This window comes from Crotalus tigris, unplaced genomic scaffold (assembly GCF_016545835.1).
Source record: "Crotalus tigris isolate CLP2741 ecotype Arizona unplaced genomic scaffold, ASM1654583v1 scf7180000017765.3138416, whole genome shotgun sequence".
Taxonomy (NCBI): Eukaryota; Metazoa; Chordata; class Lepidosauria; order Squamata; family Viperidae; genus Crotalus; species Crotalus tigris.
In genome coordinates this window covers 2,228,471-2,247,189 of record NW_024096620.1, presented here as the reverse complement: position 1 = coordinate 2,247,189, position 18,719 = coordinate 2,228,471, and the positions used below count along the sequence as shown (strand labels likewise).

General features: G+C 40.6%; 1 protein-coding gene across 2 annotated transcripts in view; it reads left to right on the top strand.

The window, feature by feature from the left end:
- Nucleotides 1-9,296, top strand: part of COL1A2 (collagen type I alpha 2 chain) — a 50,949-nt gene extending 41,653 nt beyond the window's left edge. For both annotated transcript variants that reach the window (XM_039341495.1, XM_039341494.1), the window contains 11 exons: nucleotides 704-811; nucleotides 1,713-1,766; nucleotides 1,863-1,970; nucleotides 2,361-2,414; nucleotides 3,452-3,559; nucleotides 4,334-4,387; nucleotides 4,525-4,632; nucleotides 5,412-5,658; nucleotides 6,594-6,784; nucleotides 7,653-7,895; nucleotides 8,306-9,296. In XM_039341495.1, coding sequence (XP_039197429.1) covers nucleotides 704-811; nucleotides 1,713-1,766; nucleotides 1,863-1,970; nucleotides 2,361-2,414; nucleotides 3,452-3,559; nucleotides 4,334-4,387; nucleotides 4,525-4,632; nucleotides 5,412-5,658; nucleotides 6,594-6,784; nucleotides 7,653-7,895; nucleotides 8,306-8,452 — 1,422 coding nt within the window. In that variant the 3' untranslated portion in view covers nucleotides 8,453-9,296. The remainder of the gene's footprint in view (nucleotides 1-703; nucleotides 812-1,712; nucleotides 1,767-1,862; nucleotides 1,971-2,360; nucleotides 2,415-3,451; nucleotides 3,560-4,333; nucleotides 4,388-4,524; nucleotides 4,633-5,411; nucleotides 5,659-6,593; nucleotides 6,785-7,652; nucleotides 7,896-8,305) is intronic.
- The last annotated feature ends 9,423 nt before the right edge of the window (nucleotides 9,297-18,719 follow it).

Here is an 18,719-nt window from a genome sequence, read left to right as displayed (position 1 = left end):
TTTGGGTGTAAATAAAAGCACTGTATTTGAATGGATACAGCACATCATTAATTTAATGAAGCAGTTAAATAGTTGATTGGATGAGGACTATAACTGTGAGATAATGGAGCAGAATTATAAAGACAATGGTGGGGTTGAAAGAGCAAATATTGCTTCATAAATATAACTTCTTTCTAAACAGTTACCATTATGGAGGACTTCAAATTGTCCCTGGTTCCCAGAGTCTATATTTGCCTTCTGGTATCTGCTTCCCAAGTAGAATTAGTTCACCTTATTATGTTTCCTGTCTACTGGGAGGACTGATATGTATTGTGGGCACATGTCTTGTGATATTAAATTTCACTGCAAGGATAAGATTCTAGGAGTAGCTTCTTGCTGATTTTGAAGGGGAAAAAGGATTTGGGAAATGCTCAGCAAATTAAAAGATTCTGTTTTGCCTGAAGGCCGTTATGCTTTGATGTTGATGGTGCAAGTTGTTGGTTATGCTACTATAGTGAAGATCAATAAAGAACAGCACTTGTAGTTTTTGTACTTTGTGTATATTGAATACAGTGAAATATCTCACAAGGATTAGTACTGTTAACTAAATATTTAATACCAATCAATTCAATAGCCAACAAATATTAAATGTACATAACATTTTGAAAGTTCATGTATAATAACTAAAAAATAAAATATATTCCAATTATTGTTGTTTTCTTAGGGTGAACATGGACCTGTTGGCATTTCTGGTCCCACAGGTGCCCGTGGCCCATCTGGTCCCATCGGTTCTTCTGGTGTAAATGGTGCTCCTGGTGAAGCTGGACGTGATGTAAGAAATTTGTTTTGGTCAATAACTGTCGTGAAAAAAATTAAAACAAAATATCTAAATATGGAGCAGTATTTGAGGTAGCAGCCAGTTACTATATGATACAGCTCTTTCTCCCACACTGTCAGTTTTTAAAAGATTTATTTTCAGTTCAGTTGTATGAATTGGAATAAACAAATGAGATTGAAGTTGTAAAGAATTTTTAGATTGTGTTTTTAAAATATATTAACAGACATGGAGTTGCTTTAACAGAACAATGTATTTTAAATCATTGCAGCAGAAAAAAAATTAGATGCATATTTTTCAACTGAAATCATTAAGATTTTAAAGTTATAACTAGCTTAACTATGATCCTTCTTAAAACTTCTGCAGTCCTGAAAAGGTGGCTATTAAGAAAACACGTGAAGGATTACAGCACATACCTTCTTTATATAAAGTTTTTCTAAACTTCTACCCTCCATATTGGTTGAACCAAATTCCATAATCCCTTAGTATGATGGCTGAGGAATATGCAACTTCCAGGATAGACCAAAATAAGTGTAGAGGATCTGGTTGGGATGACTAATATATAGCTACCCACACAAAATTACTATTAGCTTAAGTGCTGTTAATATTGATCCTTTGCTTTCTTTAGATTTATTTTTCTAAAATATTATACCACTCAAGCAGTTACTAAAAAACAAATTATAGGACTCAGAAAATTCTTGTACTATTTCAATAGTTTATGGCCAACATTCAAGTTAGGAATTTGGAACAAAAAGGGAAAACTGTTTTACTGGAAGCAGAAAATATCAGTCCATTTAAGATTTCAGTTTATGCTATGGATCAAGCATAGTAAGGACTGTAGTTGGTAATATAATTTTTAAAATACTATCTGTCACTAAGAAAACATTTTTCTTCCTAGGGAAATCCAGGTAACGATGGTCCTCCTGGCCGTGATGGTGCTCCTGGTTACAAGGTAATTGTGGCTGTCTTCTCTAAGCAAAATGTGCTTCTTCAAGGCAACTTTAGCTTGTACATTTAAATCAAACCATTTTTTGTTTGTTCTTGTTAGGGTGAACGTGGTGCTCCTGGCAACACTGGTCCTGCTGGTGCTCTTGGTGCTCCTGGTCCTCATGGCTCTGTTGGCCCTGTTGGCAAAACTGGAAATCGTGGTGAACGTGTATGTAACTTTAAACCACCATTAAAATGCTTCTAATTGTGTCAGATATAACCTATCAAGATTCTGTGCTAAACTCTTAAAGAAGCTGCCATGCCTTTAAAATGTTGTCAAGCCAGAAGGACTAGCAAACTCAAGGAACAAGAACCAATTGGATTCCCCAAAAGATGTTTTATTAGTAGTAAGATAATCTAACGAAATCTCAAACACCTGTTGAAGCAATTCCCCTGCTCAGCTTATACCTAGAGTAAATAAGGAATAGTTCTAAAGCAAGGGTCTCCAGCCTGGCAACTTTAAGACTTGTGGACTTCAACTCCAAAATTCCCCGGCCAGATAGTTATATGTTATTTGCTATGGCCAATAAGCAACATCTCCACTGTGTTATCATTTCAGGGTCCTGCTGGAGTTACTGGCCCCAGTGGTCCTGCTGGTTCAAGAGGTCCTGCTGTGAGTATAGTTTTAATTATTGGATAGTTGTTGGCTTTTAAAAAAAAAACATGAATGTATGTCAAGTATTTTTAAGAAGACACTCTTTTTGCACTAGGAATGTAAGCATAGGTTTTGGAAATAATTTAGAAAGATGCCTACCTTATCAAGAAATGACTGAGTGAATAGGAAATGAGGATATCCAGGCAAGGATTATCCAAGGCATTTCACTGCCCAGATCAAAAGACAACATGGGGATCTCATTTCTATACAAGAAGTCATATGGGCTGGTATTATATGGGTATTTGCAATATGATAGTGTCCTCAGGTAGTTTAGAGATTATGCATCATATCTTCTCAACAAAAAAGAGATGTGGTTGCCTCACTTGGATTAAGGTGTAGAGAAAATCCAGGAGAGGGAAGGATAGTGGTCACTTTATATAGGTAAAAGAGTTAAGATTATAAAGTCATAAGAATGTCCTTGGAGACTTAACATAATATTCCTTTATTATACTGCTGATTTGTATGGCCTCATGAGACTTTGGAAGATGCTAAGATAAATAGAAAAGCAAATATCAAGTTTAATTTTTTAATGCAAGTTCAAATACAGATAACCAGGGCTGCAACTCTAGAATATGCAAAATAAAGGTATAAGAACATAATTCCCAAGCCAAGAATTTTATTTCTTTCTGTTAGTGTAGATTGGCTTTTCCCAAGCTCCTGTCTTCAGGGTAGATTTGGTCCCAATTTCCATCCTTCATTTGGTAATGGGAAATGTAGTCCAGTACACGTAATCATGGCAAATTGAGGAAGAGTAATGGAATTATTAATACCAATTTGGAACAAGTTATAAATAAAATAAGAAAAGAGGGAAATAAAAACTAGTGCAAACTGATGTCTGTGGAAATTTGCAAATTGAAAGAATCTACCTGCATTTTAGTTTTTGGTTAATGGGATTATTCTTGGACAAACGTGATGTCTCTGAACCTTCTTCCAAGCTTACTGGAGTAGAAAACGTCCATTTGTAACTTTTCTTTATTTATCACTTGGTTTATTAGGGCGCACAAGGTGCACGTGGTGAGAAAGGTGTTGCTGGTGACAAGGGTCCCAGAGGTTTGCCAGGTTTCAAGGGACATAATGGACTTCAGGGACTGCCTGGTATTGCTGTAAGTACAGTTATCCAAACTATGGTCTAAACAGAAACAAATCCGCTCTTTAGAACAGATGTAGGTGCTCTGCTGACAGAAAAAGCAGGCATTCTCCTTCTCATTTTCCCGGATCCTTCAGGCAAATGGTCACCATTTTAATGTCTACTGAAATGCTCAGTGATCTTGTTGTTTCTTCTTTTTTTGCTTTGTTTGAGGACTTGAGTTCGCTTCCACAAGTTTTTTTTTTCTGTTCCTAAGCCAACACAAACTTTCCTATTCAAGCTTGCATTTCAGTACAATTCTGAAACACTGGTTTGTGTTCACATATTTACAATAACATACAAGAATATTGCATATCAGGATATATAGGAATGTCAAGGTGACTCATGACTTGGTATAGTGACTGAAAATTATGCTCTTAAGCTCCAGATCATTTGATCCATATAAACCAACGTTCATCCAAGATTCTTTGATTTCCTGGGATTTTAGTGATGCATAGAGTTGTAAGTGCAATCAATTCAATCAAGCCCATTGAGAAGTAAACAGCCCTATTAGAAACCCTGCTTCTGCCATCATTTAATGATGAGGAAGGGAGAAGCTGTATATGTTCAGTGATTTCCATAGCCGAGTGCCAAATTCTCCCAATCAAAACAATTCTTGGTCAAAATGATTCCTCCACTGTAATTTTCCCCCAATTTTGGAACCCATCAATTATGCAAGGAATAAAACTCTGCAAAAAGATAGCAGGAAATTATAATTTCAATAATTTTGCCTCTTGTCTCATATTAACAGGGTCATCATGGAGAACAAGGTTCTGCTGGTATTACTGGGCCTGCGGGACCAAGGGTAAGTTCATATGAATGTTCTTTGTGCGGGACATTGAAATGTCCCATTAGATCAACAGATATATTATCCCATATTTTTATTGTTTAATTGCATCAAAGCATACTGAGTGCTATGTTTATTCTTTGTTCCTGTTTTAGGGTCCTTCCGGTCCTTCAGGCCCTGCTGGAAAAGATGGTCGCAATGGTCTTCCTGGACCTGTTGGTCCAGCTGGTTTGCGAGGATCTCATGGTAGCCAAGGACCCACTGTAAGTTTAACTCTGAAGGATTGTTAGTGTCACAAAAGCTATTTTTTTAAAAAGTGAACAGCATAATACCCTGCATGGTTATTCCAAAGAAACCCCACTTCATTCAATAAACCTGGCTCTCAGATAAACGTATATAAATTTACAATCTCATGTCACTGTGGCTAGGTTCTTTTGGCTGTGCTGGGTTCCTTAATATATATGTGACTAGGTTCTTAGTATACTTCAGCTCCCAGAAGTTTAAGAGACAATTTTAAGAACTGTGGCCTCAACATATCTGGAAGATACCAAGAAGGGGAAGATTGCTTTATACCATAGGCATAAAGGTTGATTTCTAAATATGCTTAATATTGAAATATGTGAACAAATGTTAATGGTATATATCACTATTAAATAGCTGCCATTCCAAGTATTTAAATCAGCATTTTAAATGAAGTCACATAATACAGCATTTACTGAAGACATTCTTCCTGTTTCTGCAAGTTGCCAAAGAAAGAATTTGCTCTCTGATTAATAAACATTTCATTAAGAATATATATATTCATTATACATTCAGAGTGCTGTTCCCCAGTTTAGTTGACACTGACCATATCTGAACACAGGCACGAATAGATGTATTGTTATAATTATAACTTATTCAATTTATATATCTTTCTATCCAAAGCTTATAGTCCTGGTAATAGTTAAGCCATTCAGATAGTCTTGGGATAGGACCTTCTGCATGACCGTGGTGAACTGAGTTTAAACAAGCTGATTTTATTTCTTCAAAACATATGTTTTAGGGTCCACCAGGATCACCTGGTCTTCCCGGCCCACCTGGTCCCAATGGTGGTGGCTATGAAATTGGCTATGATATGGAATACTATCGTGCAGATCAGCCATCTCTTAGACCCAAGGATTATGAAGTTGATGCCACTCTGAAAACCCTGAACAACCAGATTGAGACCCTCTTGACCCCAGAAGGCTCCAAGAAAAATCCAGCTCGCACTTGCCGTGACTTAAAACTCAGCCACCCTGAATGGAACAATGGTATGTTAGCACCAAATACTCAACACAAAAATAACTGGTTGCATTCTTAATTTTTACAGTCATCACACAAATGATATAACTTGCATACTCACAAAAGACATCTTGATAGTCTTAGTTATCAAACCATTTAAATCATGAGGCAATGATGCATATGTTATTCAGACATTATCATAGCTTAATACAGTATGGAATCAATAATGCAACTGGACATTGATTCAGAGTAATAAACCTTTATGTATAATATTTTCAGTGGAAATCTGTTTGTACCATTTAACATAGTGTAGCTCATCCCTGATATGAATAACACATATGCACAGTGCTTTTTTGTAAAAAAAAAAAAAAAAGGGGGGGGGGTGCCAGAACTCACACATGTCATACAACCCATGTTGCCTACCCTACAAGGTTCCATCCAAAAAAGGTGCCGGAACTCCGTTCTGGGCGTTCTATGACAAAAAAGCCCTGCATATGCATCGCAATTTCCCATTTCATAAAAGAACAAAACAACCATAAACTCTTTCACTAAATGTGCATAAAAAGCAGATATTTGAACAACTGAACAATATCTGTATATTCAAATGTCTTTCCTAAAAGTGGTGCTTTCTAATATCAACTTGTGTCTGGCTTCCAGAGATTTTTGGTAAACACATTTATTTAGTTCACCCAGAATAAGGGTTTTTTAATGCATTGTTTTCATATTTGTTATTTTTAAAGTAATGACTTTTTACTAAAATTTATAAAGCAGTTCTTTCTCCATAGTCTTGATTACGCAGTTAGCCTGGATCTCCATAGTATCAGGTGGCACCTTATAAACCTTTTAGATTATTATATTTGAAAAAAAAGATCAACATACTTTATCTGTATCCATGCTATTCCAACAGTTGAAATGTATATGGATCTCTGATATGTACCTAAATCCTTTTCTTTTTTTGTGACAGGTTTCTACTGGATTGATCCTAATCAAGGCTGCACAATGGATGCTATTCGTGCATATTGCGATTTCTCCACTGGTGAGAGTTGTATCCCTGCTAATCCTGGAAACTTCCCAGCCAAGAACCGGTACATTGGCAAGAAACCTGATGAGAAGAAACTTGTTTGGTTTGGAGAAACCATCAATGGTGGTACCCAGGTAGAGTTCATTCTGTATATTTTCTGAATCATATATGGGAGGAAATATTATTTTAACCTATATATTCTTTATATTAGGTTATGCTACATATAATACATTTATGTAACTCATCTCTGTTGCTTGCTGTCCCTGCAGCTCCATTTTTTCTCCTTAAAAAAACTGCAGTTTACAAATAGCATGTTTCTGTAGATATTGCTTTCTTGTGAAGGTTGCTGCCACACTGACTACATGAGCAGCAAAACTTTCATAACCAAACATACACACGCATACAATAAATCAATAAAATAAATTATTATGATTACCTTAAGCAGACTCGTACCTTCCCTGTGCTAACAGCATGTTGTTGGGAAACTTAAGTCATAATCTATAGGTGCAAACCTCCAGATTAGGGAAAACTCATCTGTGCCCCAAATCTTGTTTAAAACTGTCTAAACAAGTGAGTTACCACAACTGTGTGTCCTGATTAGATTCGTTAAACTCAGCTACGTGTTTTGTGATGTGGTATATTGCTTTTACATCAATAAAAAATAGCATCAGGAAAGATCACTAAGTTCTGGAAGGAGATAGTTTCTCTTCACGTGCCATTCATATTATTCATAAATGCATGGATCATCTCTTTGGAATGATTAGTCAAGTTATAACAAATATCCTATTTCTGGATAGAATAAAAGTTGGGTTAATTGGAATTCAGTTTCTGTCTAGGAAACAGTTCGGTACTTCCTAGACTATCCATCAGTTGTGATTATTTTTGGTTCTATAATTAAAATTATTTCTCCCCCCCCCTCGATTATTTTAACTTTCACATGATCATGCCTGCCATTTAAGCACAGAGTATGTGATAGTTTATTTCTCTGATTTTTTTTTTCAGTTTGAATATAATGAGGAAGGTGTGTCTACCAAGGACATGGCTACCCAACTTGCTTTCCTGAGGCTGCTGGCTAACCATGCTTCCCAGAACATTACTTACCACTGCAAGAACAGCATTGCTTACATGGATGAGGAAACAGGCAACCTTAAAAAGGCTGTGGTGCTGCAGGGATCCAATGATGTTGAATTCCGAGCTGAAGGCAACAGCCGGTTTACTTTCACTGTTATTGAAGATGGCTGCTCTGTAAGTTCTACATTACTTCCTACTTGTAAATGTCTTTAATTTTTTTGAGGGGCTTGGTAGAAAAGTAGGCCTTAAGTTCAGCTTTTAATTATTGAAGACCACTTTGGTTCTGCCCCTGCCTTTGAGAACATAAGCTCCAGAACATTCAAGAGTGGCTGGTATGGCCCTCAAACCACTGGAAATGGAAACGTCATGAGAGGAATGACAAAAGCCCAGAAATGGGACTATGAGAGGAATAGTGAGAAGAGACATGATTGGGCTAGAGGTTGAGATCTGCAGAAGAGTGAGCATATGGAACCACAATTAAGTGCAAGGGATTATATCATAGAAGCCTTTACCGATTTTTGATAACAGCAGATCAGTAGATGCCTTAATAATGTTTTTAATGATTCACTATCATTATCTTGCAGAGAAAGACCAACGAATGGGGCAAAACAGTGATTGAATACAGAACAAACAAGCCTTCCCGTTTGCCCTTCCTTGATATTGCACCTTTGGACATTGGTGGCGCTGACCAAGAATTCCGTTTGGACGTTGGCCCAGCCTGTTTCAAATGAATGAACTAAAACTAACTTAAAAACAAAACAAATTTTTTTTTCTCTCTTTGCCATTTCTTTTTTTATACTGAAAGCTGACTCCTTCCATTCTTCTGTTCATCTACTTGCTTAAACTTTTGGCGAAAAAGAAGGAAAAGGATTTTTTTGGGAACGTTGTGCAATGCAATTTAATACAGCCCCAAAAGGAATCAGAAGTTTTTCAAGATTTTGTCACCTTGTTGTGGAAAATGTCAGCCTTTGTGTAAAAAAAAAAAAAACCAAAAATATAAAAAAAAACCAAATAAAAAAATTCCTGAAAGTTTGCACCATTTGTGGCCTTTGAATATCTTCCACAGAGGAAGTTTAAAACCACAACTTCCGAAGGTTTGAACTACCTCATACATTTTTAAGCCAAGTGTGATCCACATCCTTATACATATGTTCTGAGGTGCTTTTGGACCCATTCATAGTAGAAAGGTGCTGATTCAATATTACAGAGTATATTACAATACTTGAAATTTAATGGTGCTAGAGTCATTTGGGGAAAACAAAACAAAACAACCAATCCCTGCCTTTCTGTATTAAGTTGTATTGTTTATTTGCAATCTGTCTGAGAATAAATTAAGAACGCCCCATTTTACCACCAGATTAAGCATGTGGATCATTTCTTCCCACACCCCATCTTCATCTTTTTCTTCAACATCAGGTGTCCATGCTTTTAAATCTCATTTTCTTCCTCTGCAATGGGCCAAAAACGAATCATCATTTCTCAACAACAAAAATTGTACCTATTTTGTATATGTGAGATGTTTAAATAAATTGTGAAAAAAATTGAAATAAAGCATGTCCAGTGTTCCAAAAGAAACCAATGATGAGTAAAGTTCCTTGCTTTAATATATATATATTGATATTTTGCACAATATTTACTTTCTAACTCTTCTTGTTGCCTATTAAAACTTTAAAAGGTAGTAAGATTTGCCTTTGCTCCTAGTGCGTATGACTGTATTTCCCATTATATTTTGGGTTTTCTTATAAGCAGAAACTACAGGAAAATAAATCTTTCCTGTTTTAATCCATCCAAACATTGATGAATGAAACAAATTAATTTTTTACTTTAATAAAGGATTTGATAATTTTTATCAAAGATCTATGACATTGGAATGCATTTTAGAACACACATGCTATAAAATTTATTGATTGATTTATTAAACTAGTTTTAATAAACTATCCAACTAATCCTTAGGATACTCTGGGTGGCTTACCATATTAAAATCCAACATAAAAATCATAAAGTTCTTTGCATTAAAAGATTCCTGCCCATTGAAAGCTAACATACACTTGTAATATTATATTCTTAATATGTTAACTTACTAGGTAAAAGAAACTGTTAAAAGCACCCATAACACTGAAGTGACACAGTCTAAAACATTTATTCTACATCATTTTTTGGAAGGTATGCTCAGTTGGTCACAAACAGAATTGTTCCAAAATAAGAGTGGGCTTATTCTCAAAACAAATTATTTCATTATTGGGTTTAACTAGAGAACTATCCTGCAATTCCTAATCAATCTGGGAATATTGTAACACAATGAAACCTTTACTAATCCTGACAAAGCTAAGCAAGGGCAGACTGTTAGTATTTGGTTAGGAGGCCAAGAAGATATTCCAAAACTGGACTATACACTAGACTGAAAAATAAAAGCAAAATCTTTGGGGGGGGCATCCATTTTCATAGTCCCAGAAAAAAGTGTCTTTATAGTCCCCAGGAGTTAAATTCAATGTTTAGAATGCACTGTCTGCATACTGATATTGAAGAAGTTTATGCTTTACTGAAAAGTTCATGCACATCAGCAAGCTATCAATTTTATCTAATTTCATAGAGATTAGCAATAGCACTTAGACTTATATATTACTCCATAGTGCTTTACAGCACTCTCTGAGAGGTTTACAATGTCAGCATATTGCCCCCAACAATCTGGGTCTGGCTTCAGAAGGCTGGACGGTTGAGCCAACCTTGAGCCAGTCAGGATCGAATTCTTGGCAGTGGGCAGAAATAGCTTGCAATAGTACATTCTAATCACTGGGTCACCACACTACATTCTCATATACCGTACCTACAAATAAAATGAAACTGAAGCAAAATGGTCTGGCATGCAACATACTATCAGCTCGTGAGCAGATTCAATCAAAATAAATACACTTATTTTTTTAAAGAAAAATCTTGAAGTAGTCCATATGCCTAGAAGAGATGTCATGTCATTAAGAATATTTTTTTTAATTGAAAAATTTTTAAAAGTTTTACAAATAACTATCATAACTACATCTTACATTATGGAAAAAGCACAATCTCTATGGAAAGCACCAACATGCAATCAATGGATAGAGAACAAATCTGTCCTGAACCATTGTCTTCTGCTTGGAAAGGTGTCAGAGAAATAATACATTTAGAAAAAAATAAAGTGCAGTTTATTTTTTCATCAAGACTTCAAGTCCTTTAACTATTATACCTATCATACAGTGTTAAAGATACTGACATTTAAAAAGAAACAAACACATTATTTTTATAAGATGCTGTCTTTAAGTAAGATACTTCTGAACAGATAGGATATGTATCTATCTCCATTTTCAGTTTTCAGACCAAAACTTTATTATTTAGCCAAACAACCCATAAACAAAGGGAGAATGAAATAGCATTACCCTATAAACATCAGGTTAAGATAATTCCCAAACTGCAAACATACAAAAAGAGAGAAAGAAAAAAGAAATTGAATCTCTAAAAGACAATCCCAAAAGCTTCCCAGGAAGATATTGAGCATAATATTGACTGGGGGGAGGGGAGGATGGGGGGAGAATGGATTTGCTTGGAGTTCTAGCAAGAATACTCTGCGCTGCATTATTTTGTTCTAGAAATATTCTCCACAAAAATGAACTCTTAAGATCTATTCTCGATCCGCAATAGTGCAGTTCTGGAAATCATTGAAGGCCTGGCCACAACACACAAGCTGAATGTAATTGCAATCTCCTTCCTGCAATCTCACAGAGTTCTTCCTAGAGTCATGCCATGGAACAACAACATGATTTTTACCTTAAAAGCAATAAAAAAATATCTATTTTTAGCTAAGTGCTTCTAAGTGCTTATACTTCAAAAATATTTTTAGAAGTTGCAAAAAAACAGAAGGAAAATTATAAAGCCACCTCCCTCCAGGGACATTAGCCCATCAATACTATGATTCTAATAACAATTTTTTTAAATATTGGGAAATTGGTAACTGGATAGACAATACAGGTAATCTTCGAGTTACGAGTGTAATGGAGCCTGTCCATTCCACTCATAACTCAAAAACTTGTAGAATGAATCTTGTACTTTGAATAAGATCACTCCAGTGGTGGGATTCAAATACCTGAACAACTGGTTCTATTATGTAATGCAGGCCTGGGCCTCCGATGCCTAGAACGGACTTCTGGAAGTGGCATCATGCACTTCCAGTGGACTGTTCTAGGCCTGGGAGGCCTCCTCTAGGCCTCCGGTGCCTAGGATGGACCTCCAGAAGTGGTATCCATGCACTTCCGGTGGGCTCTAGACTGGATTTCCAGAAGCCAGCCGGTTCTCCAAATTCAGGTAAATTTAGCTACCGGTTCTCCTGAACCAGTTGAATCCCACCACTGCTCGTTAACACACACATGGCTCGTTAAGTGCACATGAGGTATCTCAGGGTGAGGAAAGCCATGGGGAAAACCTAGTTATGGAACAGGCCCCCAAGGCCTCCCTGACCCACTAAAATACCTAATGCTTCCTGTTGAGTCCTCAGCGAATGGTAAATAACACATGAAGCAGTTGGTAGTTCTCAGGAGCCTCTTTATTGGTATACAGCATGCTGGTTACAACGCCGACAACGCCCAAGTTCCTCTGCTCCTTTTAAAGGCAATCCCCGGGCCAAATGGCAACCTTTGGCGCCCCTTCACCTCGCGAATGCACGCGAGTGCTGGCGACAGCCAGTCTGGTCCCGGGCAGCTTGCAACTGCCCGGGACCGTTGCAACATCCCGAGCCTGCCTTCACAGGCTCAGGACACAACACCCCTTCCCCCCCCGGCTAAAACTTCAACCACATAAATAGTGACACGCGACCTCAACACGAGCGTGGGAGCCACACTAGCTCCATGTACCAAGTTATCAATTTTGGCTTCCATCCCCCAGTGTTCATTATTCCCAACTTGTACAGGAATACCCTCTTATTAGTTCTGCTTTGCTAGCACAGTTACAAAATCTTCTAGATATTTAGGAGATCTTCTAGCTCTCTGTGACCTCCGAATTTCCTGGTACCCTCCAAGTACCCCGTGCCCGGGGGAAGCTATATGTTTGTCCCCTTTGTTTGACCCTGGTGGTCCCTGTGGACTGTGTTCCAACGCCTGGCCTGCTTGCTTGCCTACCGGGCTCGTCAGGCCAGGACTTTGTTCTCTACTCAACCTGGTTGTCCTGCCTAGTTGCAGACTCTCTGGGTTCTCGGTACTGTCCCAAAACTCAGTTGCCCCCTGAGTGATGCCAGAGGTGTTGTAATCGGGATTCGGTTCCTCGACCACCTCCCTATGTGCCTGCCCCTTTCTAGGAACAGTGGCAGCATTGGGCCAACTAGACGGAATGTGTGCCACTCTCTTGCAGGGTGTGAGTTGTTTGGATGCTCCCGGTTATTCTCCCTGACTGGAGTACTGAATAGTGCTGGTGTGTAGTGATTATGCCCCCGGGGTAACTCCCTGGCTGGAGTAGGCACTGGTGCCTGTGTTCTAGTTAGTCCCCACGAATTCCTGTTTGGAGCACTCGCGGAATCTTGGGATGGGCCATCTGTGACTTCCCTGTTGGTTACAGGCTGCAGCCCACACCCTTCCCCTTGCCCATAGAAGTCCCCCTCCCCCCTTGGAAAAGATCCAGGAGTCTCAGTAGGAGAGTCCCGTCTTGTGCGTAGCTGGTCGATGTGTCGTCGCAGGACACGACCATCATCCAGGGAAACCTCGTAGGACAAAGGACCTGTGACCTTGGATACTCTGACAGGGACCCACAAGTGATCAGGCCCGTAATTATGGGTCCAAACCGGGGCACCCACTAGCAGTTGCCTAGGTGCCCTGGGTTGTGTGAATTTAGAAGGCAGTCTGTCCGGGTGCAACCGGTCAAGCTTAGTAGTCAGTTTGCGCCCCCAACAAAGTTCAGCTGGGCTCCTCCCGGTAGAAGTGGAAGGTGTAGTGCGGTAGGAAAGGAGGAAGTCAGCCAACCTGTGATGCCAGTCTCCATATGTCAGTCTCTTTAAAACATCCTTGGTGATGCATACCATGCGTTCAGCCATAGCGTTGGTGGAAGGGTGGAAGGGTGCAAAGATGGCATGATGAATCATGTTGGCCTGTAAAAAAGCTTGGAATTTGGAGGAAGTGAATTGAGGGCCATTGTCAGACACTAAAACATCAGGAAGCCCATATGCAGCAAAAATCCCCCTCAGTACTTGAATAGTCTTTGCAGTGGTGGTGGAAGAGACAGGTACAACCTCAAGCCATTTCGAATGGCTATCAACCAGGATCAAGAAGAATTGACCCTGAAAGGGCCCAGAGTAATCAATGTGCACCCTAGACCATGGAGACTGTGTTTCCTCCCATCTATGCACAGGAGCCTGGGGCATTTCTGGGCGTGAGCATTGACAAAGGTGGCATGCATGCACCTTAGCTTCAATGTCCTTGTCTAACCCAGGCCACCACAAATGGCTGCGCGCAAGCGCCTTCATATGTACAATGCCAGGATGACCCTCGTGGAGGGAACCTAAGACCCTAGTCCTCATTGAAGTAGGAATGACAACTCTGCTGCCCCACAGCAGACAACCCTGGAAAGTGGATAACTCGTTCCTTTTAAGGCAGAAACTCTGAAACTCAGTACCTGGACAGCTCTCTGGCCACCCAGATAAAACCCAAGACAGGACACGAGAGAGTGTGAGATCTGTGGCTGATTCAGCAGCCACATCCCTGGCATCTAAAGGAGACTCAGGCAAGGCCTGAATTGAAAGGATGTCGATTGTTGGTGCAGGATCAGCCTCTATTACTGGCAGGGGTAATCTACTGAGGCCATCAGCGTGGCCCATTTCTTTCCCAGGTTTGTGAATTAAAGAAAAATCATAGGGTGACAGAAAGATTGACCATCTCAGCATTCTGGGGGAGATGATTTTGGGGGGGTTGTTTATGTGTGGTAAACAGCCCCAACAAAGGCTTATGGTCAGTGAAGACCATGAAATGTCTACCATACAAGAAATCATGGAACTTTTTGATTCCAGCAACAACAGCTAAGGCCTCCCTGTCTATTTGAGCATAATTTCGCTCTGCAGAAGACAAGGTTCTGGAGTAATATGCAACAGGAACCTGAGTTCCATCTGGTCTGAGGTGGCTTAGTACTGCTCCCACCCCATAAGGAGAAGCATCACAAGCAAGGCACACAGGAAGGGACTCATTGAAATGTGCAAGCACACTGTTAGAAGTGAGTAAGGCCTTAACCTCATTGAAACTTGCTTCATGTTTTTGTGACCACTGCCACACTGCCTGTTTGTCCAGGAGCCTATGAAGTGGTTCGGCTACATTAGCCTTGTTTGGAAGGAAGGAGTTGTAGAAGTTCAAAAGGCCCAGAAAGGCCTGTAGCTCGGCCTTGGACTTTGGCCTAGGAGCATGCACTATAGCTTTTAATTTGGACTCAGCAGGGTGAATCCCAGTAGCATCGATTTTGAATCCCAGAAAATCTGTAGAAGGCACCCCAATTTTACATTTGTCCTTCTTGAGTTTGAGGCCCGTTTTCCGGAACCTCAGCAGAACAGCCCTTAATCTCTCAGCTAAGTTGTGTGTAGAGTCTCCAGCAATTAAGACATCATCAAAATAGGGGCAAACCCCTGGTATACCCCGTAGTGTGTTTTCCATTATGCTTTGGAAAATTCCAGGAGCCACATTTACTCCAAATTGTAGCCTCTTTACCTTGAATGCCCCCCTGTGGGTTACAATGGTTTGAGCTACAGCAGCAGCATCGTCAACAGGCAACTGTTAATACGCCTGAGCTAAGTCAAGCTTTGCAAAAACACGCCCCCCCCTTGAGGGAGGCCAGAATATGACTGACACAGGTACAGGATAGGCATGTTGCTGCAATGCCTTATTCAGAGTGCATTTGTAATCTGCACAGATGCAAATGTCCCCATTAGCTTAAGAGGCGTGACTATGGGGGTCTCCCAAGGACTGGAGTCAACAGGTTCTAAGACTCCTTGCTGAATCAGTTTGTCCAATTCAGTGTCAATTTTCCCTTTTAGAGCAAAAGGGACCCTTCTTGCTTTTATTCTAATAGGAGTGACAGTGGGGTCTAGTTTTAAAGACACAGGGAATCCTTTGTATGTGCCCAGCTGTGGGCTGAAAACATCTGAAAATTCTTTGCAGACTTCCTGTAGGTCTACTGTTTGCAAGCTATTGAGCCCTGTGACATATATTCCCAAGGCCTCAAACCAATCGAGTCCTATGAGACTCGTTCGCTCACCCCCTATTACCAATACATCTAATGGACCTTCAAAATCCTTATACTGTACATTAAGGGTGGCCTCCCCCTTAACACACACTCTGGAGTTTTGAAAGTCTGTTAACACAATGTCAGAAGGCCTAAGCTTGGCCTGAAATCCACTGCCAGAACAAATCTTTCTGAATGTATGTATGGAAATGATTGAAAGTGCAGACCCAGTGTCCAGTTCCATGACCAATGGAACCCCTTGTAACTTCACTTTAAGTGACAGTTTTTTCTTAATGGGCTTGTGTGTGCCTGTCCTATAGATGCTTCTTTGCGAAGCACAGAAATCCACCCTGTTTTGGCTGGGGACCCTGGTACCTTTCAGGCGCAATTCTTCTTGGGGTTGTACCTTCTGACGGCCCAGACACACAGCTGCAATGTGGCCTTGCTTTCCGCATGCTATACAGATAGCAGAGCGAAATCTGCAGTCGGTCCTCTTGTGACGACCTCCACATCCGAAGCACTTGGGGACAGCTGAAGAACTTCCCTTGCCTTCCTTCTGCTTCCCTTCTTTAGTTGGGTAGAGACGGTCTACTTCTTCATCAGGATCCTCTTCTGAGCTCCCTCGGACTCCTTCCTGGTGCACGGACACAGCTTCTGGAGTACTTCTGATCGGCCTCATGTTCTTGATTGCACCACCTGCTGCCTCTTCTGCAGTAACCTCTCTCAAGGCATCTTGGAATGATAAGTCTTCTTTAGCGAAAAGTCTCTGCTGCAATTCTCTATGTCTCAGTCCACATACAAATCTGTCTCTCAGCCTTTCTTCTAAATCTTTAAACTCGCAGGGTTTAGCGGCTTTTCTCAATGCAGCAATGTACTCTTTAGCTGATTCGCCGGGCCATTGGTCCCTCTGTTCAAAAGTGTGGCGCCAAGCGATGACAGACAACTTTGGCTGGAAGTGTTCCTTTAGCAATTTCTTTAAGTCTGTGTAGGAAACAGATTCTAGAGATGCAGGTGCTGCTAGGTTTTCGGCGATTTCAAATGCATCTTGACTGCAAATGCACAGCAGGGTGGCTGCTTTTAAGCTATCTTCTCTCACTTGATTGACCTTAAGATAGTTTTCCACTCTGGCCACATAAGACTCCCATCTTTCCGGATGCGTGACATCGAATTTGGAAAGTCTATCTACTTTTGCCATCTTTCAGTAGTACAGGAAGGGTCTATCAGCTGGCTTACCCCCAACGCTTGCTGAATTGGCAGGCAGCTGCTGAGTTTAACGCCGTTTCCTGCTGCTCAGGACTCCAGGGTAAGCTTACAACTTGTCTGCAATCATTGTAAGGCATCCCACCTTCGTCGCCAGTGTTGAGTCCTCAGCGAATGGTAAATAACACATGAAGCAGTTGGTAGTTCTCAGGAGCCTCTTTATTGGTATACAGCATGCTGGTTACAACGCCGACAACGCCCAAGTTCCTCTGCTCCTTTTAAAGGCAATCCCCGGGCCAAATGGCAACATTTGGCACGCCTGCACCTCGCGCATGCGCGCGAGTGCTGGCGACAGCCAGTCTGGTCCCGGGCAGCTTGCAACTGCCCGGGACCATTGCAACGTCCCAAGCCTGCCTTCATAGGCTCAGGACACAACACTTCCCCTTCCCTTTCTGCTGCACCGGACTCACTTACCTTGAAAAGTTCCATCTCTTCTCTGCCATGGTTTCTGCCTTTGAGGGAGAGTCGATGGAAACTCTTGGATGCCCATACTATCACGAGAGTTCAGGCACCGATCTTCTTTTGCAGAAAATGGAAACCTGAACTCTCGTGGTGTTTGCTCCTACCCGCCTTGCTCTTTAGCTACATTTTTGCAGGAAAAAAACATTTTTCAAGCCCCATCCTAGTGAAAACAAGCCTCTGGAAGGAGCACACTTGCTCCAGAGGCTTGTTTTCGCAGGTTTGCTCTAAGAAGAGCAAGGTCCTCTTTTTCCGAAGGCTTGTTTTCTCTAGGAAAGGGCTTGAGAAATGGCTTTCTCCTTCAAAAACTTATTGCATTCCGGGCAACAAAAGAAGCTTGTGGGATTACCGGTTTAAAAAAAAAAGTTCAATCAGACCTTCCAACTTGTGAAAAAAAATTTCCCCCAAGAAGTTAGAAGGTTGGATTGAACATATTTTTAGTTTCACAAACTTCTTTTGTTGCACTGCACACAGAAAATGGAGCTGGAAAGGAGGTTAGTGAAGGAATGTGGTTGCCTGGAGTGGGGGTTAGGATTTGGCACTGTGGATGCCTTGGGGTGTGGTGGGGGTTAGGATTTGGCATTGTGGCTTGTGGAGTGTTTGTGCTCTGGTGGGGCTACTCAAAACTCAGGGATTCCATGGAAAGAAGCACTCCATTTCTCAAGCACCCCATTCCTGGCATATAGAGCTTGCAGTCTCTGCCAGATCTCTGTTGAGATAAAAAGTCTTTTAGCTCCTATAGAGCATTTCCAAACGCAATCACTCCCTGCATTTGGAAGTGCTCCATAGGTGCTGAAATATTTTTTATCCAAACAGAGATCTGGCAGAAGGCTCCGTTTCTCAAGCGCCCCATTCCAGGCACATGGAGCTTGCAGTCTCTCCCAGATCTGGCAAACATCTGGCAGAGACTGCAAACTCCGTATACCTGGAATGGGGCACTTGAGAAATGGAGCCTTCTGTCAGATCTTTGTTGGGATTAAAAATGTTTCAGCACCTATGGAGCGCTTCCAAATGCAGGGATTGGCTGCATTTGGAAGTGCTCTATAGGCACTAAAAGACTTTTATCCC